At 38.3% G+C, this 23,261-nt stretch overlaps 1 protein-coding gene across 2 annotated transcripts in view; it reads right to left on the bottom strand.

Annotated features, from left to right (window-relative positions):
* Window positions 1–23,261, bottom strand: part of Wdr11 (WD repeat domain 11) — a 46,272-nt gene that overhangs the window by 16,133 nt on the left and 6,878 nt on the right. The window contains exons 5-15 of one of the 2 annotated variants that reach the window (XM_069988175.1): window positions 21,821–22,007; window positions 19,623–19,788; window positions 18,355–18,469; window positions 17,133–17,328; window positions 16,524–16,627; window positions 13,329–13,505; window positions 11,035–11,119; window positions 7,282–7,388; window positions 5,636–5,711; window positions 2,590–2,698; window positions 148–272 (exon numbers count right to left, since the gene is read on the bottom strand). In XM_069988175.1, the coding sequence (XP_069844276.1) occupies window positions 148–272; window positions 2,590–2,698; window positions 5,636–5,711; window positions 7,282–7,388; window positions 11,035–11,119; window positions 13,329–13,505; window positions 16,524–16,627; window positions 17,133–17,328; window positions 18,355–18,469; window positions 19,623–19,788; window positions 21,821–22,007 (1,447 nt within the window). The remainder of the gene's footprint in view (window positions 1–147; window positions 273–2,589; window positions 2,699–5,635; window positions 5,712–7,281; window positions 7,389–11,034; window positions 11,120–13,328; window positions 13,506–16,523; window positions 16,628–17,132; window positions 17,329–18,354; window positions 18,470–19,622; window positions 19,789–21,820; window positions 22,008–23,261) is intronic. The other variant, XM_069988176.1, reaches the window with a different exon arrangement.

Genomic DNA, 23,261 nt, shown 5'->3' with positions numbered 1-23,261 from the left:
CAGTTTAACTCAGTGTCTGGGTAGGCCTCACTATGAAACCAGGTGTGCTTCCAAAGCCAAGTCCAACGCTACCCCCAGATGCCTGTGGATGGCACTTTTCAAGCTTGCAGCCAGGATACCAGTACTTCACACGCCACAGCACACTACCTGATCACAGACGACTCAGCGATGCTCAGCTCTGCATCCGAGATGACAGTCTGGCGGGCCATGGCCTCTCGGGTGGCCAGCTGTTTCTTTCTTAGGCTCTTCAAGTTGTGAGATGGAGACCACTCCTGTGAGGCAAAAGCAGACACACCTACAAGTGCCAGGCTTTCTTGTGCCAGAGCACCTTTGGGAACAGCCAGCACACTTGCCGCATGGCCCCACTGATCCCTGCTCAAGGGAAAAAGTTTCTCAGCAATCCTCCAGAGGAAGCTCTTCTGCTTTCTCAGTTACAAAATGAAAACAACAAATTCAATTACACCGTGTACTGTGCCCCCCCTCCCCAGTCCCCCACCCACCCTTCACCTGCACAGGGTGAGTCACATTCACTTCCAGTCAGAGCCTGACATCAAACAGAGATCTACCCAACACTGCTCGGTTACTTATTCTTCTGTATTTCCACCTACTCCAGTAAGTTTCATCCAATATCCCTGTAGTTATTTCATGTGCATGTATTTCTAAGATTTTACTTGGTTTTGTTTTCTGAGATAGAGTCTCACTATGTAGCCTGGGGTAGCCTGAGCTTACTACATAGGCCAGGTAGGCCTCAAACTCATGATCTTCCTCCATTAGCCTCCAAGTGCTGGGACTACATGCATTCTCACCATGCCTCGCTCACATATACATATATTCCTAAATTATACAAACACTACTGACTCTTCTTAGTTTTAATTGTTTTTAAGTTATTTAAGTTCGCTCCTTGTTTCTGTATGATCTTATGATCCTATCTATCATCTTATGATCTGTATGATCTTAGTACACCACAAGTGTACCCACTAATTGTTTAAATCAGGGCCTTGTACTCCCTAGGCAGGTGCTCTATCACTTGAGCCATATTTGCTTTAGCTATTTTTCAGCCAGGATCTTGCCCAGATTCTGGCCTGAGATTGTGATCCTCCCACCTATAGCCCTGTGAATAACTGGCATCATGAATACACAACACTCCCCTCCACTTGTTTATAGAAGGGCTGGTGGGGGGAGGAGGGAGGGGAAAGGTGGAGGGGGTGGGGGTGGAGCTGGCCTCAAACCCAATCCTTCCACTCCCTGTCTCCCAACATCTGGACTACAGGTGTGAGCCACTGTGCACAGTGAGCCTGAACTTTTACACATGCTGTTGGTATTCTAGGTTTCTCTACATTTATTAAATGTTGACAAACCCTGTCCATTTTTTTTTCCACTGGAGTTTGTTTATTCACTGGTGATTGCAGGAGCTCCTGGATGATTTTAGACACTGGAAAGTTATTTTGCCAAAGCTAGTAACCTTGATGATAATGTCCTTTATCAATAGGAAGTGATTATCTTGATGTAATCAGATTTATTTTTATTCCTCATTTTGAGCTTCTGCTATCATCTGGTCTCCAGGTTACAAAAAAATACTCTTCTGTATTTAGTTATATTAAATGTTTTGGTTTTTTTTCTCTTTTTAAGTTTAGGTCTTTAGTCCCCTTTAGTCCCACTGAGCTCATTTTGAAGATGGCATCAGGCAAGGATCCAGTATTTTTCTCCACTAAGATGGGCCATCTTTCCCAACACTATCTACCAAGCAGTGTTCCTGTCCACCTTGATTTATTGTTGCTTTACTGTAAATTAAGTCCTAAATATTCACGGGTCTGGTTCTGAGCTCCTAATCAGGTGGCTCCATTTCCTGTTCAATGCCACCAATGTGGCATTGGTTTGTGATCTGTCTTAATATCAGGTAGCAAGGGTCCCACACCTCCCAGTTACTCCTTGTGTTTTCAAGAATAGGGTATCCACTTGCAACCTTTCTTCTTCATAAACTTGACTGTGTTCCTCAAAATAGTACAATGATGTACCAATGCAATAGCAGATTGATGACCCAAGAAAATAAAAGTTATCTCCATTTACTTACACCATCTTGTCTGAACACACATTTTAAAGAGTAAGCACACAGAAATGATGTCAATTCAAATAGGTAAAAACATCTACTACATACACACATATTTAAATAAATTACTTCTATACTAGGCACTGGTGGCTCACAACCATAATCCTAGCTATTCAGAAAGCTGAAATCTAAGGATCGAGGTTAACAGGCAGCTTAAACAAAAAAGTCTATCAGACTCTGATCTTCAATTAACCAGCAAAAAGTAGATGTAAGAAGTAGATGTAGATGTATGGCTCAAGTGGTAGAGTACCAACCTTAAACAAAAAAGCCAACTAAACACACACACACACACACACACACACACACACACACACACCAATTCTTAAGCAAAACTTACACACACACACACACACACACACACACACACACACACACACACACACACACACACACACACACACACACACACACACACACACACACACACACACACACACACACACACACACACACACACACACCAATTCTTAAGCAAAACTTACCAGAGCAGTTATTGCAGGAAAATTCTTGGACATTTCTCTAAGAAGGGTGCAAGTCCTAACATCCCATAACTCCAGGGGTTTATCTTTGAATACAACTGCCAAATACTGCCTAAATTATAATAACAGAGAGAAAATTACCGAAAGTCCCTTTCTGAGCAAATAAGTATAAACTGAGAGCTCAGATGGCAAGTCCTGAGCACTGTAGGTGGGTGTACTAACATTCAGTACCTGTCACCAGGAGGCAAAGCTCTGGGATGACCTTGGAACTGAAAGTGCAGAGTCCAGCTGAGAAGAATGAGGGGCCTGAATTCAAAACCTGTGCCACAACCCCTAGTGCTCACAGCTGACGGAGGATTACATACAACCTACTGCGATGAACTGGGACACAGATTTTGGTACAAATTAGATAAAAATAATGCAAGGTTCTTACCATCCTGCCACAGTATGCCATAAATGCTACTAGAACAAAGCCTATGGATGCAATTCAGTAAACAGGAACTGAGCCTCCATTTCTCAGTAAGCACTGAGGAGGGTGAGGGCTGACACCAAGGGCATGCGACAGAACAGGAGCATCCTGGACCCAGAACACCAAGGGTCTGAGTCTGCACAGTTATGAGACTTCTGACAAGCCATGGAACTCCTGTCTGAGGTTTATTCTATCTTTAAAATGGTGCTAATAAAACCTGCCAGAGTTACCTCCCTAAATACTATAAGGATTTGAAAAAATAAGGACAGTATGTGGAAAGAATTTTAAGTGCTATGATAGATTATATATTATACTATTTATCACATCTAATATAAAGGCACAGATGTGGTAGCTATTTCAAAGATTCACTGTGTAAAACACTGTGACAACAGAAAAATGGCATTCTAGTTACAATTATGAGAAGGGACAAAAGACAGGAAGACTAAAATGTAAATTTTGGAACATGTTATAATGTTTCTTTTTGACACTATCGGGGTTTTGAACTCAAGGCCCAATGTTTTCCAGACAGGCACTTCACAACTGGAACCACACCTGTAGCTCCTCTATGCTTTTAAGTGATTTTTCAGATAGGGTCTCACACTTTTGTCCAGGTCTAGCCTCATATGGAGCTCCTCTAGCCTTTGGCCTTCTGTACAGCTGTAATATCAAGCATGCACCCTCATACCAGCTCATTAACTGATATAGAGTATTGCTAACTTTTTACCCAATCTGGCCTTGAACCTCAATCTCTACCTCCCACAGAGCTGGAAAAACAGGTATGAGCCACAATGTCTGCCCTATAGAAAACTTTAAATGCCATGCTTAGTTGGTTGGGGACTTAGTCCACAGACAATAGTGAATTATACTGAAGGGTTTAAAGTAGGGTGAAATGTGATCAGTTGTTTCAGGTTTATGAGGTTAGCAGGAATGTGCAGACTTAGCAATCAAGATTTGGAAAATTTGAGCAATTCTTAAACTTTTTAGTCTCAAACTCTTTTGTACTCTTAAAAGATACCAAGGCTCTTCAAAGAGCTTTCGTTATATACATTGTAGTAAATAGTCTTCTGCATGTTAGAAACCAAACCAAATAAAGTCCTTAATGCATATAAAATGAAAAAGAGAAAAGAGAATATAGTTAAGATGGTATATCTAAATCCAGCCATATTTTTAGTTATACTAATTATAACTTAAACACTATAATGAGGAGGGAGAGGTTATCAGACTGGACAGGCCCAGTAACCGTCTGTCTACAAGAAAACAATTAAGTAAGTATAAGACACAGGTAGATGACATACCTGAGGATAAAATATTTCAGGTACCAACCAAATACCAACCAAAAGAAAGCCAGAGTGGCTATTAGCATTAGACAAATACAAAGAGAAAGAGGATCTTGCTCTTAGGAAGTTAATTAACCTAAAGGTCATGCAATTCTAAATACCTTCATCCCTAACTACAGAGCCTCAAAAAGCCGAAAGCAAGGACTTGGGTTCTTTAGAACAAATATAACTATGTCCACAACTAAAGCTGAGACATCACTCATTTCTCAGAAAGTCAGAAAAAACAGGCAGACAATCAGTAAGAACAGACTTAATTCACAATTCCAACCTTGAAGAAACAGGCTGCCTTTGTATAACACCATAATCAACAACTGGGGACATGCACTAAGATATACCATATGCTGGACCATGAAACAAACTGCATGAAACTTAAAAAGACTGAAGCATAGAAAATACGTTCTCTGGTGACAACAGAAGTCAGAAAGGTCTATCTAGAAAAACAATCAAATAGTTTGGAGTTAAAAACATGTTTTTTTTAATATCCTGTGGTATAAATATCAAAATACTATAAAATAAAGTGAAAACACGCCTTATAAAAAAAATTATAGAGGTGTAGTGGCGCACACCTGTAATCCCAGAACTCAGGAGGCTGAGACAAGAGGATCTCTTGAGCTACAATATTAAATTTGAAGCCAGCCTGGCCTATAGAGCAAAGTCCTGCCTCAAAACAAACATATAAACAAGAACAACAATAACAAAATAAATTATAGACAATTTTGCAGTAAAACTAATAAGCTGATTTTAAAATTCTTATGTATCCAACAAAAGCAAAACAATATTAAAAACTATTTTAGAAAACTCACTCTTTTAGTTTGGTTTTCATTCAGTATTTTCTATTGCAGCACAAAAATTTAAAACATTACAGGAAGTTGAAAGGGTCTAAATTATAAAGAAAATGAAATCTTTCACTTGATAATGAAATCTTTCACTTGATAATGCCATGCTAGATAAAAAATAATTTTTTGAGATAAATGTATGCTTGTATCAATTCAACTACAATACAAACTGAGTCTCTGGCTTTACCATTCTCAGGACAAGTTAAGATTTACACAAAGGTTATAGCACCATTTTAGACCTGAAAAATTAAAAATGGTAACTACTTAATTTTGTAGTCTAATTTTTTTTTTTTGGATAGACTGCATATCAACATTTGCTATCACTAAGAAGTTAAATCTTCTACTTCCCTGGAAATTAAAGATCTCCATTACAGTAACAGCACAGAATTCTTGAGGTTGAAACTCACTTCAAATGAGACACTTTAATCATTTCAATGGGAGACTCATCGTTGCCTCTTTCACCACGAAAAGCAATGCTTCTACCTGTAATTGCAAATATTGAAGAATTGTAAGGTAGCACGTGCAAGTTATATGAAGTAACAAGGCAGACCAATATGACGTGACCACTCTGCCTCTCTGCCCGCCTCTCCTGCCCCTGTTCCCACTTCTTTCATTTCTCCATTTGCTTCTAAGCTATTCCTAGTTAAGTTAAACATTAAAATACTACAAGGTAACAATCAAAAATGTATCACTTATATTCAAGTATTTATTATATAAAAAGTTTTACTTGTGTTGGTTAAAGAAGCCAGTAACTATCACTCTAGGTATTTGAGCTTCAAAAAGTAATCTGTGCAAGGTCAAGACTGCTGTCCTGATCTTGAGCCTATTGGGAAAAACAAACATGAATGACAGAGCAAAACAACCCTTTGCCCTGGGATAGTGTCATTCACAAGAGCAATGTCAGTGTGTTTGCAAGCAAAAATGGGGCTCAGGGATATGGGACTAGAGCTGATTCTTTGAATTAAAAACAACTGAATTTCACAGCTTAGAAAGTTGTGTGTGTGTGTGTGTGTGTGTGTGTGTATATATATATATATTTATATGGCTTAGAAATATAATGTGTATTTAATATTTAATTACTAATACTTCTGTTTCATATAAGATAGGACATATAAAATACATATTCTATATTCCATATAGAACATACATATATTTGGGGAGGGGGGAGAGGGTCCGGTCATGGGGCCTGAACTCTGGGCCTGGGCGCTGTCCCTCAGCTCTTCAGCTCAAGGCTAGTGCTCTACCACTTGAGCCACAGCGCCACTTCCGTTTTTTTTTTCTTTTTGCTTATGTGGTGCTGAGGAATCGAACCCAGGGCCTCAGGCATGCAAGGCAAGTGCTCTACCACTGAGCCACCTTCCCAGCCCCCTAGAACACATATATTATATATTAGTCTACAATATATATTCTATATGTCATAATATACAGTATTTTCTATATAAAATATGAACTTACAACTCTCACCCTGTTATAGTGTCTAATATTTTATTTTGAAACTCATTTGGTTGTTCAGAAACACTGAACAAGTTCTTTTATTAGAATATTTTCTATTGTCGTTTTCAAACTTCTAAATTAAGTTTTTCTATTTAATAATTATCTTTTCTATTTAGTAACTAGTAAAAGTTATAAATTTGAGCTCTTAGAAACTATCTTAAACATTTATGGCTTTTAAGGATTTCCTGGAAACATTTAAACAGACAATCTAAAAGTCTAGGTACAGGAGTTATTTTAAATTATCTTTTGGTTATATATGACACACTGTTCTTAAAAACAGACTAGGTACTATTGTTTTGTATGACTCTAGCTGTTTAGACTGATGTTCTGTCATTTTACTGAGTACATTTGTTAATAATACTTCCATATAAACAATGGTGAGACTGTTTTCTAGGGTGGTTATAACAGAATCAAAGTGGACAATCAAACAGACTGTAAAAAACCCAGCAAGGTCAAAAGCATTTTAAAGCAAGTTTTTTGGATTTTTTTTCATAAGCAGCAGATCTTTGATCAATATGACAAGTTATTTTGGAACTTTGGATAATCTAAATATACAAACCTGTTGGAAGATCAACCAACTGTAATTCATTTCTTACTAATCCCATATTGTTTGGTGTTGAGGTAGCAAAAGAAAGAAAACTGGTCAAACTTGTCCATTCAATACCCCTAAAATCAAACAAAGATTATTCAAATACATTTTTCTGCTTGAAGAGTTTATCTGAAAAACAGGTTTTTCTAAGACCTATTTGTGTGTGTGTATGGGGGGGGGGGCGGAAACGCACGCACAAGCGTGCACATACCAGAGTCTGAGCTCAATGCCTGGGCACTGTCCCTTAGCTTTTTCGTTCAAGGCCAGTGTTCTACAACTTGAACCATAGCTCCACTTCTGGCTTTTTGCTCATTAATTGGATATAAGAGTCACACAGATTTTCCTGCCTGAGCTGACCTCAAACAGTAATCCTCAGATCTTAGTCCCCTCAGTAACTAGGATTACAGGCATAAACTATCACCAACTGGCTCAAAGACCTAATGTTATTAAACAATTTAATTCAAAAATCAGCAAAAAGCCAGAAGAATGTGCATTCTTCACTTAGCTACATCTCCAGGTGGCGGCCTCTCTCTACAAGGAGGAGACATGTCATGTTTCTCAAGGCACATGACAACTACTCAGGAAAGTTGTGGTTTTTTTTTTAATTGTGAAAATACCATACAGAAGGGTTACAATTACATGGGCAAGGTAATGAGTACATTTCTTATCAAGCATTGTTGCCTCCTCCTTTGTTTAGGAAAGTTTGTTAAGATTAAATCAATCCTCTCCAAGAAAGCTTAGCACTCCTTATGTCTGTTTAGTGTCACATGTATTCACCCCCATTTCTAGATGAACAAGACATAACACCATCCAGTTTATGAACATACTACTTCTGAACAGATTACAACAGCACCCTAGACATCTATCTTCTTTCTAGATGAACAAGACATAACACCATCCAGTTTATGAACATACTACTTCTGAACAGATTACAACAGCACCCTAGACATCTATCTTCTTCCTGCTGAAGAAAGTAAACTTAAACTGGACCTTAAAGTAGATTAGCAGCTAGGCCCCAAGGCCATGCCTATAATCTTAGGTATGCAGGAGGCTGAGATCTGAGAATCAGGGTTTGAAGCAAGCTTGGGCAGGAAAGCCCCGGAGACTCTTCAGTAAACTACCAAAAACAAACAAACAAACAAACAAAAAACACTGTGGCTCCAGTGGTAGAGTGCTAGATTTGTGCCAAAAACTCAGGGACAACTTCTGAGGCCATGAGTTCAATCCCAGACTAGAATAAGAAATATAAATATATAAACAAAGTGGATAAGCTATCTGGAAGCTGGTGGCTCATGCCTATAATCCTAGCTACTCAGGAGGCTGAGATCTGATGTTGGTGGTTCAAAGCCAGCCTGAGCAGGAAAATCCGTGAGACTCTTATCTCCAATAAACCATCAAAAAACTGGAAGTGGCTCTCAAGTGGTAGAGCACTAGCCATGAGCTGAAGAGCTGAGGGACAGTGCCCAGGCTCAGAGTTCAAGCCCCATGACTGACCACCCCCCCCCAAAAAAAAAGTGGATGAGCTAAAGAGGGGAGTATTTCTCAGAAGAAAAGAATGAAAACTTTTGTCAAACAGCTCAGCACTACTCTGCCCTCAGAATTAAAATATTAGGTTTAGGGCTGGGAAGGTGGCTCAGTGGTAGAGCACTTGCCTTACATGCATGAGGCCCTGGGTTCGATTCCTCAGCACCACATAAAGAAAAAAGCCGGAAATGACACTGTGGCTCAAGCGCTAGAGCGCTAGCCTTGAGCTGAAGAGCTGAGGGACAGCACTCAGGCCCAGAGTTCAGGCCTCACGACCGGACCCAAAAAAAAAAAAAAAATTAGGTTTAACTTTTCACTAATGTCCCTAAAAGATGAAGAAAATCAGTAGTATTTTTTGGGAGAAAGGGATTAAGATTCTTAACCACTGAGTGACTGTAACCTTATAATTACTTTATCATTGGGAGAATGGGGTTCTGATTTGTGTTCCGATTTGTGTGGGCCCATAAACTGGGCCTGTTAACTATCTTCTGGGTCCTACAGAGGCTACATGGGGGGTGGGGTGGAGTGAGGTGAGAGACACCCGTCTAGAGCCATAGTATATTATGATTCTTCTGCAAATTACAGAGACCAGTTTACTTTCTACAAATCAGTGTGGTCAAAGCAATGCTGACTCTTGTGTTCCAATACTAACATAAAATACTGTTAATATTTCTGACATTTAAAACTGTACTAAAGGTGGGTAGAATGGGGTAAGAATGTTGAAGGGGGTGACACTACTTAAGACACATTGTATTTATAAACTGCTTTGTTATATGCCTTTGTACAACTACTAAACAACAGTAAGAAAAAAAATTTTAACAAATAAAACAGTATTAAGCTATACTACTTTAAATTCAGCATACTGGACGAAGACATAAACTAATGATCTAAGAAAATCAACAGATCCACTCTACCTACTTCTAGATATCTTCCAGTAGATGAGAAGCCTCAAAATCTCTTGTCTATAGGGACAGAGAAGATTCTCAGCTGATACTTGTACAGCATCCCTGTTAAAACTGTACAGTTTTGCTGGGCATCAGTTGTTCATGTCTATAATCTGACTTACTCAGGAGGTTGAGATCTGAGGATCGAGGTTCAAAGCCAGCCTGGGCAGAAGAATCCCCATGAGACCCTTATTGCCAATTAACTACTCAAAAACACAGAAGTGATGTTGTGACTCAAAGTGGTAGAGCACTAACCTTGAGCAAAGGAACTCAAGCCCCACAACCAACAACAAAAAAAATTTTTTAAAATAATAACCTGTACAGTTTATGCAACTGTTGCAGTTACACTGTCCCTGGGCACCTGGATGCACAGGACTCACATGTAAGGAAAGTAACTTCCTAAAAGACAGTCATAATTAGCAAATAAAAACTAGAATGCACTGAGTTTACTGCTAATCAGTGATGAAGTTTTTATAACACATCTGTGAAGACTTTATAATAGTTTTTAATTGAAATACTAAAACTACATTAATTGAAACATAAAGATAACAGGATTTTAGAATTCTCTTGGGTGGCATCTCTGCATATAAAATGAATTCTCTTCAAAATGGCAATTAAAAGGAAAAACTCATGAAAAACGGAGCATCTGTGTTTGATCATTCCCAACGGTTACTTATGTGTAGCCTTTCCCCAGAGTGTTCAGTATTCCTCTACCACTTTATGAATAATTTCAGTGTTTTATAACCATAGCTGCTGTCACAGCACAGGCAAGTCGTGTATGTAGGAGATGCTCACCTGCCTAGTTCAGTCGGCAAATTTTACTTAACATTTGAGTAATAAACCAGTTATTGAAGATTTTGGTATTCAAACACAAAGCGACAATGTGCTTGTACTTCATATTTTTAGCAAAGAAATAAATGAGGATAAGTAACAATTAAAATGCCTATTCCAATTTGTCATAAGCAGTCTCACTGATGAGTCTTCATCAAACTGAAAAGTAAATCAAACCTGAGCAAGGCAACACAATGAGAGAGAGAGCAGACTTTAGGAAAAAATAAACAAGATGAAGCAATTACAAAATGTTCACTGTTCATGAACTTCAAAAGCAAGCACTCTGAACTATCCTTAATGAACGTGGTATTAGCCAGATGTGTGTGTTTATTATTGAAGTTTCTCACGTGTCTAGCCAGTGTTGCAGATACCGAGCGGATATTATATTACGTCGTGGGCTTCAATGTCCCAATGACACACTCACCTGATTTCACACGAGTGGACACTCAGCTCCTTGTGTAGCAGGCCACTGGTGAGGTGGTACACCAGGACACAACCACTGCTTGTACCTGTCAAATGACCAAGTACCAGAGCATGAGCTTAGTGGGAGCACCAATTCTTTCCAACAAGTCATTTCTCTGGAGCAAATCATTTTACATTTATCTCTTATAAAAGAAACACAAACTATGTGCTTAAAAAAATGTATTCCTCTGTGGTTCTCCTGGACAAAAAGGGCCCAAATTGCCTCTATCTAGATAGTTGTTTTTTTTTTTACTGCAAGACTTTGAAACCTGAATCAGTATGCACAACTTTCCTGAGCTTTTCTATGGAGATTCAGAATATGTGGTCTCTCAGATAGGCAACCCCACATCACTGGTTACATTTGCTCTCACAAATCACATTTTTCTGTTTTTATTTAGCAATTCGTTAAAAATTATTTTTGTTTTGTCTCACTAAGTCAGTCATAACAAGACAGTAACGTATGGAGGTTAAGCTGACTTCCGTGGTTGAAGAGGCCTGGGTTCATGAACTGGCTCTGTGTTTGGGGTGAATTCCTTAGTACTAAATCTGTAAGTTTTCCCTCTTTAAAAGAGGGGTAACAGAAAATCTATCTACTAAAGATTAAATGGGAAAAAGCCCATGTAAAACACTTGGCACAGAGTGAGCACTTGGTTACCAGTACTGACTGGTTAGTTACTGTTAGTCATCACTGTCACCAACAGTTTGCAGTCATTACTCTTCCTAAAGTATGTCTCACCCTAGTCAAAACGGCCACATTATGGCCATCATTGAGAACACAAACAACAACAGATGCTAATGAGGATGAGGGGAAAAGGTACCCTTATACACTGTTTGTGGAAATGTAAATTAGTTTAGCTATGATGGAAATTCCTCAAAAAAAAAAAATCTCTCTATGGAGATTCTTCAAGAAACTAAACCTAGAACTCCCATATAATTGTGCTATACCACTTTGGAGCTATACCTAAAGGAATATAAATCAACATACAAAATAGATACCTACACATCTATGAACACTATTTGTAATAGCCAAGATATGGAGCCAACCTAGGTACCCAATAGGCAATAATTAGATAAAGAAAATGTTGTACCTATATATAATGGAGTATTACTCAGCCATAAAGAAGAATGAAATTATGTCATTTGCAAGGAAATGGATGGAACTGGAGATCATCATGTTAAAGGAGGTAAGTCAAGTTCAGAAAGACAAATACTGTGGGGTTTTATTCATATACAGAATATAGACTTTAAAAGAATGGCATGAGTGCAAACTGAGGCTGAACAAGAGGAGAACCAATGGAGAAGAAAAAGAGTTATATATATTGTAGAAGTATATTAGATATGCATGCAAATAGCATAATAAAACCAGTCAGGAAAAAAAAAACAACAACAAGAAACCCATCAGAAACCATTCAGAGAGGAGAAAGGGAATAGTAGGAGTAGTGGTGGGTAGGATGAGTTTGATCAAAGTATATGCATACATGTCATCAATACCATAATGAAACCCTTTTGTACAATGAAGTTATCCTAATAAAATGTTAAATATAAATGAATGGGTCAGGTTTTCATTTGGGAAAGAGAAAAAGAAAAGAATCATAAGTCATATGTTTGTGGACTAGAAGACAAAGCCAGAAGTTCACCAAAAACATCCTAAGAGGAAAGGTTCACCAAATAAATACTGAAACCATTGAAAAAAATTTAGAGAAATGTTTGTTAACTTTGCATGCTTAAATAATTTTTGGTGTTCACTTCAGGAAACTAGGCTTGGTCATTATTGTGAAATTAATGTAATAGCTAACTGAAACCCACAGACTAATTCTTCTAGTTATAACATAAAAAAACAGGCAATTTTGAACAAAATGCAGATCTGTTATAGGGATCACCAGCTATTTAACCCATGTCAACACATACATTTTAGCAAATTAAGGACAGTATGATTTTTAAATCACTCACACTGACTATATTATTAATGAACAAAAATGCCATGCATAGGAAGACTGGGAAGAATAGCCAAGGAGTCTGGAGTCCGCATCATCCAGGGACGATCCCTTGACAGTCTTGAAACCTACTGCTAGTAACTGAGACTAGACTGACCAGTCTCAGATGCCTGAGATGCACTGCAACATTGGGAACGCCAACACAGGAAAAAAAGCAAACAGTTCTAGAATCCATACAAGTTCACTCAGCCACCTGACGCATCCCCTGAGATTGAAGGGTTATCTTATACAATGAGTTTTAAAGAGCAGGTCAAATACGCACCCACAGCAAGCAGTGGCTGATAAATCTTGATGTTTTTTGTGGTCAGCGGAGGGCACATGCGGATGGCGAACTGAGGGAAAGGCAGTCCTGAGAGCAGTCCTGTGAGCAGGAATTTGAGGTGCACCTCCTGCAGAATGGAGCCTTTGGGATGGTCTTCCCCAGCAATTGCACTTTGTCCTAATTTGCCGTCAAATATATAGCACATTAGTTATCAGGGCATGCTGACCTTAGAAACTGAAAGTAGCTTTACGTGGACACACTCGTTGGGTCTAGAAGCAGCGGTGTGATGTAGCACTGCAGTGGCCGTAGCTAGAGGGGCCACAATCCCCCACACATGGCAACATGAACACCTGCTCCCCAGGATTCAGGGGCCTATGTCTTCTAAACAATTATTTTACCCAAACCTCCTGATATGAGGGCACCAACCCGAGCTGCAGAACAAAGCAGGAGGGGCAGGCTTGCAGCATCGCCCCCATCCTATCCCCTCCTCCCCACTCCCAAGGCTACTTGCAGCCTGGTTCCTCTGTAAGGGGCACAAAACAGTTAATCGCAAAAGAACATGTTCAAAGAACCCACTTAGGATGTCTAGTAAGAATCTTAATGTGTTACAACAAAGCTTAAGGCTTATTATTACTTTCTACGTAACACAATATATAAACATATTAACAAGCACAATATATAAACATATTAACAAGTAATACATTATAGAAGCTACTGCTGTAGATAGTTAAATCTTAACTGATATTATTTTCATATATAAATATTGGTTATAAGTAGTCTCAAACTAAAACATGACTCCTATACACACTACTCTACCAAACACATGAATAAAGAGGACAATGAAATCAATTCTGTCCATTAGCAAAGGCACAAAGCTTCTTCCCTGTAAACCACTACTCAATATGAACTTGCTAAAAGTACACAATACAGTCTGTGAGCTACCACACGCATATTACACACAGAATGAGAAAGTGAAAGGTAAATTGCTCCATGGGAATAAAACTGTGACTACAATCCTTTGAAGCTATATAAAGTTGTTTAATATTGTTAGATGTTATTAATAATTTATTAATGCTAATTAATAATGTATTGATGTTCTATGTGGAAAAATTAGCTAACAACTTAATCCACTTAGAGGATTCCTTAGGACTGATCATAAAATTGATAGCAATCTCTCTGGTTATTTTGGTAACAGAAATGAGATAGTAAGGAAAGGGAAGTTTAACAGCTAGGCACTCCGGACACCATCAGTTAGTTTGGTGGTGACTCCCAGGAACTGCAGTGTTTTCAAGTATTTCCTGTAAGAGGCAATTCACAAGGTAGAATGGATTAGGCTCTAACAGGAGAAGCCTTTATCCAATGAATACAAATCAGCCCCTGTATTTAACTGAATTGCCTTCAATTATCACTAAGTACACAATGAAATTCAAATTAAAAGTTTTAATTAAAATGTTTTCAAGTGACAAAGCTTTATTTATTCAACACTTAAATCTACTACTTTGTCAAGAACTGCTATATAATCTGTATTTTGTTTTTTAAATACTGTAATTTATATCACTTAGCTACCTAAACAGCATAAAATTTCACCTCCTACAGGCTTTATATTATTGGATAGCTCTGTTCATAAGTGATTATAACACTTTTCACTTTAAAATTTCATATTTCAAACAGACAAGGTCAATTAACCCAGAAAATTGTGTTACCAAAAAAATTCTGCAAAACTTCTACGTGCGTCTAAGCTTCCTCGCACGGATTCATGTCTGATGGTAAATACCAAACTTTAGATACAAAAGTCAGCCCAGTTGGTCAAAGGACCATACTGCTTGCTGGATCTGTGAGGAAACTGAGGCCTGGAGATGTGAGCATCTTGCCCCAGATGACAGTGGAGCAGGCAGGACCAGTGGCCATGGGAAGAGCTGGCTCCAGGACCAGGAGTCCTGGGTTCACAGGCTGGCTCTTACATCTACTGCTGGGCAGCTTGGGGAAAGTCTCTATGCTGTTCTCTGGTCCTCAGCTGCCACATGTATTAAATAGAGAAAATACCACCCACCTGACAGTTGTGGAAGTCTAATAATGCAGCACTTGATGCAGAATTAAGACACCAGCAAATGCTATTTAAACAAAGAAAAATCTAATATCCATTCTTAATTACATAAAATAATACACAAAGGTGCAGAAAACTCTGTATAAGCCACATTCATTTAAAAAAATTAAATGGTAGAAATTACTTGGCATAGTTACAGTCTTACAATTTCAAGTTGTATGATATTTGCCACCACAACTCATGCTTCCTTTATTATATACCAGTCCCATGACAATTAAATAACATTTTAAAATCTATAAATATTTATTGAAAGCCAAAATTTCTTTAAATAAGAAAATCTGTTTGGGTGTAATGGTACATGCCTTTAATCCTAGCTACTGGGGAGGCAGAGGCAGGAGGATTTCAATTTCTAGGATAGCCTGGACAAAGTTAACAGTATCATTTCTTTTTTAGAAAAGGAGGAGAGGGCTGAGTACACAGTTCAAGTAATAGAGCTTCCCTCTAGGAAGCAAGAGGTTCTGGGTTTAATCCCTAGTACCAAAAGTTAAAAAAAAATTTTTTCTGCAATTGCTCGGCTACTTTCTCATTCAACAAATATTAAGTGCATATCTACGAGGCCCAAGCCCCTGCAATACAAAATTGAGTCAAACACTGTCCCACCATTGTAGAGCTTGTAATTTACCGGAAGAAATAGAAATAGAACCAAAATTACAGTACAGCTGATAGCTATTAAGGCCCACAAAACAAGAACATTTAAATCAGGCTTGGGAGATTACATAACACAAAATGTGACTTGAATTTTGAATGAGGAAAGCATGAATTGAATTTCAAGCCATGGCCAGTGAGCATGCAGGTCCTGGGGAGGAAGGGGCAAACCCAGCCAGGGCCTCAATCTCTAAATTCAGAATCCAGGTGCCTTTCATTGAGATCAGAATTTCCTAAGAACAAGTGCTTTCTATGTCTAACCACTGTAGTGCTTATCTGTGCCACTTCAGCCACTTCTAGTTAAATAGTTCATAATCCTTTGATTTATTTAGGACAAAATGGTCCTAGATGGTAGTCTTCTCAAGTATGCCCACTGACTTTGAAATCATGTTACCCTTCAAAGGGAACATCTAAGATGCAAGTTAGAAGGAAAGAGCCAAGCTCACCAATCATGTTATCCAGAGAAAGATCTGGGAGCTTGTTCTGTAGCACTCCTGCAGGAATTCCACAGAAGGACACTGGTGAGTACAAAGGTGACACACCAGAACTGCTGCAACGACACAATGACCACAGTCTTAGTTACATATTAGCAGCTCAAAGGTTATGGCAGTCTACCTACATAGTAGTGTTTGTTATTCTTATCCATAGGTCAATGAATGATTGTCAGTTTTACATAATTCTGTAATGGTCTAAAGCCGGGCGCTGGTGGCTCACGCCTGTAATCCTAGCTACTCAGGAGGCTGAGATCTGAGGATCACAGTTCAAAGCCAGCCCGGGCAGGAATGGGCCGTGAGACTCCTATCTCCAATAAACCACCAGAAAACCGGAAGTGGTGCTGTAGCTCAAATGGTAGAGTGCTCGCCTTGAGCTGAAGAGCTGAGGGACAGTGCTGCTCAGGCCCAGAGTTCAAGCCCCCGACCGACAAAAACAAAATCAAAAAAAATTAAAATATTTTATAGAAACATGGCCCAGCTAATTTTCTATGACTCTGGTAACTTTTTTAAAGAAGGAAACAGAAAGCAACCAGGAAAGCCTGAATCCATAGTTTCACTTACCTGTGCCGTGAGCTTCTAGTACACACGGCAGACTTGAGCTCCCAGATCATGACCCTGCCGTCACTCACAATGAGGGCGGCCGCATTCTCATTGACAGGACAGCACACCATGCTGAAGGGACGGACTGTTTTTGTCACTCGGATGGCATCACACTGGCTTCGTAAATCATAGGTTAGCTCCTGAACAGGATCTGGATCTTAACAAAGAAATGTCTTCTTTCAACATCAGAAAAAAAAGGTCAAAATCACCAGCATTTGTGTCAACTTCCTAAAACTCTACTAAGAAGACATGGTTCCATCATTAGTGCAAACAGATGAAGAGTTTCACAATTGACAACTTCTAACTTCTTCAGACGGGAAAGATAATTCACTTAATGAATGTACTCAGGCTTAACTTCTACAAGGACAATATGATCAAGGCACCTTGTTTTTTAAATAAAGAAACTGGTCATAGAAGGATTGCCAGTGACATCTGATTTATGAGTAATATGCTATCATATTTGCAGTGATCTACCAAGTCTAAAAACACTTTACTCTATAAAAGATGTGAAATGCATGCTCACCTACTCCTACTACAGCTTGTCATAAAAACTTTATTTCAGTTCCACAAAAGGCATGTCTGACAAGTGACTTTCTAATATTTTCTAACTGCCATTTTACAATGTGTACTGATACTAAAGGCACACAGGTTAGACTCAGACTGAAGAAGAATTCACAAAAGGTAACATCTAATTTGTCTCTGGGCCAATCAAGAAGGAATTGAAAAGGTCAAGTCCCTGTTGCACACTGTTATTAATCTTAATCTAAAGATTAATCTTTGGTTTGTATTTTTCATGTCTCATAATAAACCTATATCCTAACATTTTCTAAAGGCAAGGATTAGCATTAACACTTGGCTACCATTTGTCACATGAAGTTAGTTGTTTTTTTTGTTTTTTTGGTCAGTCGTGGGGCTTGAACTCTGGGCCTGGAAGCTGTCCCTCAGATCTTCAGCTCAAGGCTAGCACTCTACCACTTGAGCCATACTGCCACATCCGGTTTTCTGGTGGTTACTATCCCACAGACTTTTCCTGCCCAGGCTGGCTTTGAACCACAGTCCTCAGATCTCAGCCTCCTAAGTAGCTAGGATTATAGTCATGCCACCAGCACCCAGGTCACATTAAGTCTTACAAAACCATTTTGAAAAAAAAGATAATTAACATTACTGTGAGTTCGAAACTCACCTGCTTCATCATTTGAAGTGGTGAAAATACTATTATAAGATCTTCGAACACGTAAGGTTATGCAACCATTTTCATGTAGGCAAAATAAACCATCACGCTGAAAGCAGGGTATTACCTTTAAACAGATGACACATTTACTTTTAAGAACACAGTAGACTATTGAAGTATATGCTACCACAAACAAGGCCACACTAAAGCTACCAGCATAACTATGTTCACTGCAGCATTATTTACCATACTATAATATGGAATAAATCCAGATGCCCCTCAGTAGATGAATGGATCAAAAAAATGTGGTGTATACACAATGAAATTCTATGCTTCCATGAGAAAGAATGACATCACCCAATTCATAAGGAAATGGAAAGACTTGGAAAAAGTCCTATTAAGTGAAGTAAGTCAGACCCAAACAAACATAGGCTCCATGTTTTCCCTCATTTGTAATAATTAGTATATGTCTGGAACAATCCTAGCAGAGAATCACAATAGCTCAATAGCTATTGTGACCATATGACCATATAAAATGATGCTAAGCAAAATGAACTCCAAGATATGGAAACAAGAGGTTTTGGGTTTTTTGTTGTTGTTTCCAGTGTACTGTTTGTAGTTATTTCTTTTTGCTTTCTTTTTTCCCCCTTTAGTTTATTTCCTCTGTCATGTACGTAGTTTATCTGATTTGGGGAAGGGGAATCACAGGAATGGTGGGACAATGAGTGAACCATTGTAACAGTGATACTCACTGGACACTGTTGGAAATGAACTTTACAACTTGCGGGGGAAGAGAGTCAGGGGGAGAGAGGGAGAAAATGAGGGAGGGAGTAACACTGTTCAAAAAGAAATGTGCTCAGTACCTTATGTAACTGTAATTGTAACCCCTCTGTACATCACCTTTACAATAAAGTAAAATAATATATATATAAATATATATAAAGAATATGCTATAAAACTCAAAACTCCTATTTAGAGAATATAGGAAAAGAAGCAAAAGTTTGTATCACCCCAAACCGCTAAAACTAAATATACATTTCAAAAAATCCACTTATAATCCTGACAAAAATCATCTTCATCTACGCAATTCAGTAATTACCAGTCAGAAGAATTTCTAGGTAAATCAAACCAACTAGAAATACAGAAAATAAGCAAGCAATGCAAAATAACACAATTACTTAATAAATAGTAATGGTAGAATTAATGAGTTCACAAGTTAATGTTCTTTCTAAATAGCATCCATAATAGCTTTAGGAATGTAACTGATAAACTGTGGACACCTGCAGAAATGGGACTCCTGTCCGTTCTATTGCGATCACACCCACTGTCTGGTTCACCTCCAGGTCAAGGATTAAAATCTCTCGAGGATAAAGCAGCAGCATGTGATTCCTTTTGGAGGGCAGATAGGCCAACTGGAGGCAGTCATTGAGAGTTACAAACTCAGCACTGGAAGAGGTATCAAGAGAAGAACTGATTCAGCACCAGTATGGGAACTGGAGTCACAGAAAAAGAGTTGGTGAAAGGTTAAAATTTGTACTTCACCATAAAAACTGCCAGAAAGAAATGTACTACAGTTTCTGAAATGACCAACATGGGTTAGAATCTGAAACTTAGATCTCTATTAACAGAATCCAAATTGTGACAGAGTTCATTTTGCAAAAACTGGGGTATAAACTCCAGGCTTCCAGCTTACTAGGTAGGTGCTCTATTACTTGAGTTATCTCTACTGCTCTTTTTGCTCAGGTCATTTTTGAGATAGTCTTGCTTTTTGCCTAGGCTGGTTTGAACCACATCCTCCTACTTATACTTCCTCATGGCTGAGATGACAGACACATACCTTCACATTCAGCTACTGGTTGTGAAATGGGGGTTTTAGGCTGGCCTTGAGCCACAATTTCCCCAAACTCTACCTCCGAAATCGCTAATATTTACAGTGTTAACTGTTGATACCTACCATTTTATTTTTACTATTTTAAACGAGTGCAAAAAAAAAAACCCCAAAGAAAATACTTTATATAATATTGGAAGGTTTTCAATTTTAAAATAAATTTAGAGGACTAGAAAGAGATTTGTGATGCCATTTTTTAGTTGGGAGAGCCTGAGTAACATTTTTAAAACAGTATGGGGTAAAATGTGAATAGGACCAAAGAGAACACGAACAAATGGACATGAAAGTACTCAGGTCAGTTGTATTTAAAGGAATAATATATTTTAAGGGATGAATATTTAAGGGATAAATACTCAAGATGCATATGATTGCATGACAGAAAACAGACAAGTTATAACTTACAAAAGTATTCAGGAATTCCATGAAAAATAGAAAGTCCTTATAAGATACATAAGGAACAACTTTACATCATCATGGCATAGGGTGGAAGATAAATTAACTGGAAAGCTTTACCAGACTATGGCTTAAAATATAAAAATGGTATTTCTTTGCAAAGGCTGACAGTATCTGTAGTGCAATTAATATGTTTACCATACATTTTCTGGTAATTAGCCACAAAGTCTACATAGAACAATCTTAATATGTCAAAGATAAAAGTTACTTAAAAATGAATGCAAAAAAAATTTGCCAGTTCAATAAAAATGTGAGATCACAGTTCAAGGATAAAAACCTGTTTCTCATGGATAAAGTTATTTGTTACTTAACACTTTATTCAATTGAGTTTTCTTAAACAATAGTTCACATTCTCTAAGTGAATGTTTATGAAGTCTCAACCACTTCATACAGCATTCACAATCATCATTGTGTCTGTTAGTATTTGTAACAATCCTATGTGTCAGATAATATTCCTCATAATCCCATGTCATTTTATAAACTCTGTTTCTCATCTTAGGAGTGTAACCTGATCAACAAGTTGCCTGGAGCCCAGCAAGAGATATCTTCATCTGTTTGAGAAAGACATTTCCACTTTCCTGTCATTATAATGAGACCACACAATATTTAGGCCTGGAAAAGTCACTGAAATGAACAACAAACTTTTCAAGTATTCAAATCACCATAACTTTAAAATAATCTTTCTTTTTTGTGATCCTAGGGCTTGAACTCAGGGCCTAGAACCCTGAGTATTTTTGCTCAAGGCTAGAAATCTACTACTTGAGCCATATCTCCCTTATAGCTTTTATATTTTGGTAGTTTATTGGAGATAAGAGTATACTTGGGCTGGCTTCAAAACACAGGCTCTTAAGTAGCTAGGATTAAGCCACCAGCACCCAGCTTAATCTCAAATAAGAGAAGTAATAATCAGAGGTAAAACTGTAATCTATAAAAATCATTAGAGAGATTAGCTCAGCTAGTTGAAGCAAAGAGACCAGATAATGCTGGATCTCTCCTCAGAGGAGGTGACAAAAGGATTTTTTTTTCTGTAATACAAGAATGAGAATAGAATGGAATGAGAATAGAATGACATTGAGGAGAAAAATCAATCATAGTACAATTCCTGATGAATGATGTTATCTTATACTTGTAACTTACCTAGGCTTCTCCTGAGTGATTAGAATTTTGACTTTATTAAGAGCCTTCTTGGCTCCTGTGGCTGCAGCCAGCTTGTTGTGAGCTGGGCTGGAGTGAGGACTAGAGATGTACACTTTTTTCCCAGGGCCTGAGGGAGGCTTGGACGGAGAAAAGTCAGAGATGAACACAATGCCCTCGCTGGTGAGTACTATTAAAAGAAGAAAACTCTGATTAAAGTTTAATCAAGTTCAGCACAGGCTTTTATTTTAATATAATTTGAGAACAAGATAATGATAATTTTAATGATATAGAACTGGCAATGTTGCTGGGAAGGTAGCTCAGTGGTAGAGTGCTTGCCTTGCATGCATGAGGCCCTGGGTTCGATTCCTCAGCACCACATAAGCAGAAAAAGCCGGAAGTGGGGCTGACTCTCAAGTGGTAGAGTACTAACCTTCAGCTGAAGATCTGAGGGACAGCACCCAGGCCCAGAGTTCAGGCCCCACGACCGACAAAAAAAAAAAAAAAAAAAAAGAACTGGCAATGTTAAACAGTTATAACATTCTGGAAACATTCTCCTCCAAGTTGAAAAGAAACAGGGCCCATTACAATTCATAGAGTCCTCAAGCTGAGCATCCTAAAAAGTATCTTAGGTTATAAAAGATTCTAGAAAGTAATCGGCGCAAAGAACAAACAAATATTTGTTCTTCAGATAAATTCTATGAAAAGATGCTCACTAAAAACCTTTCCTTATTATATCCCATAACTTCAACCTCAAATGATTTTCAGAATGTAAGTCACACACGAAGGAAAAAACCCATATGAGGCTCTGAATATGACAATTAGCTAGATTCAAAAATCTAACTTGACAGTGTTAACTTTATTAGGTTATTATGAGCTACTCAATCTAAATATATTTCCTTTTACCTCTCTAACATCAGAACAAACCTTGGGATAAGAGAATTTTTTCCCTCACATTAAAAAAAAAAAGTCTTCACAGGATGACCCATTGCAACAAAGATACACACGAGACACTATGTTGGAAATGAACCTTACAACTTTGGGAGAGGAGAGTGGGGAAGTTAGGGGAAGGAAGGGATGGTAGGAGAAGAAAGGAGGGGGTAACAATGCCCGACAGGAAATGTACTCATTACCTTACTGATGTAAGCATAACCTCTCTGTACAGCATCTTTATGAGAAAAATTTTTAAAAAGTCTTGCCAACTAAGACTAAGTGCCTAAAGCCTGAAAATATTTTAACATCCTGTTTTGTAATTATGCCCTTTTTTGACACAGAAATAATAACCAGTACTGGGGCTGTGCAGGAGAAACTCATCCCCACGAGGTCCGGGCAGCTACAAAGGCTGCCCTTGGCACAAAGATTGAGGAAGCATTCGAGCTCTGACAACTCTAGCACATTCCATGGTAAGTAAATAAAAACGTTAGGACAGCTGGCTCTTCAAAAC

This window comes from Dipodomys merriami, unplaced genomic scaffold, assembly GCF_024711535.1.
Source record: "Dipodomys merriami isolate MVZ:Mamm:240054 unplaced genomic scaffold, mDipMer1.0.p SCAF_35, whole genome shotgun sequence".
In the NCBI taxonomy this organism is placed as follows: Eukaryota; Metazoa; Chordata; class Mammalia; order Rodentia; family Heteromyidae; genus Dipodomys; species Dipodomys merriami.
The sequence above is the reverse complement of the archived record's forward strand: the minus strand, read 5'-3'. Positions and strand labels throughout refer to the sequence as shown.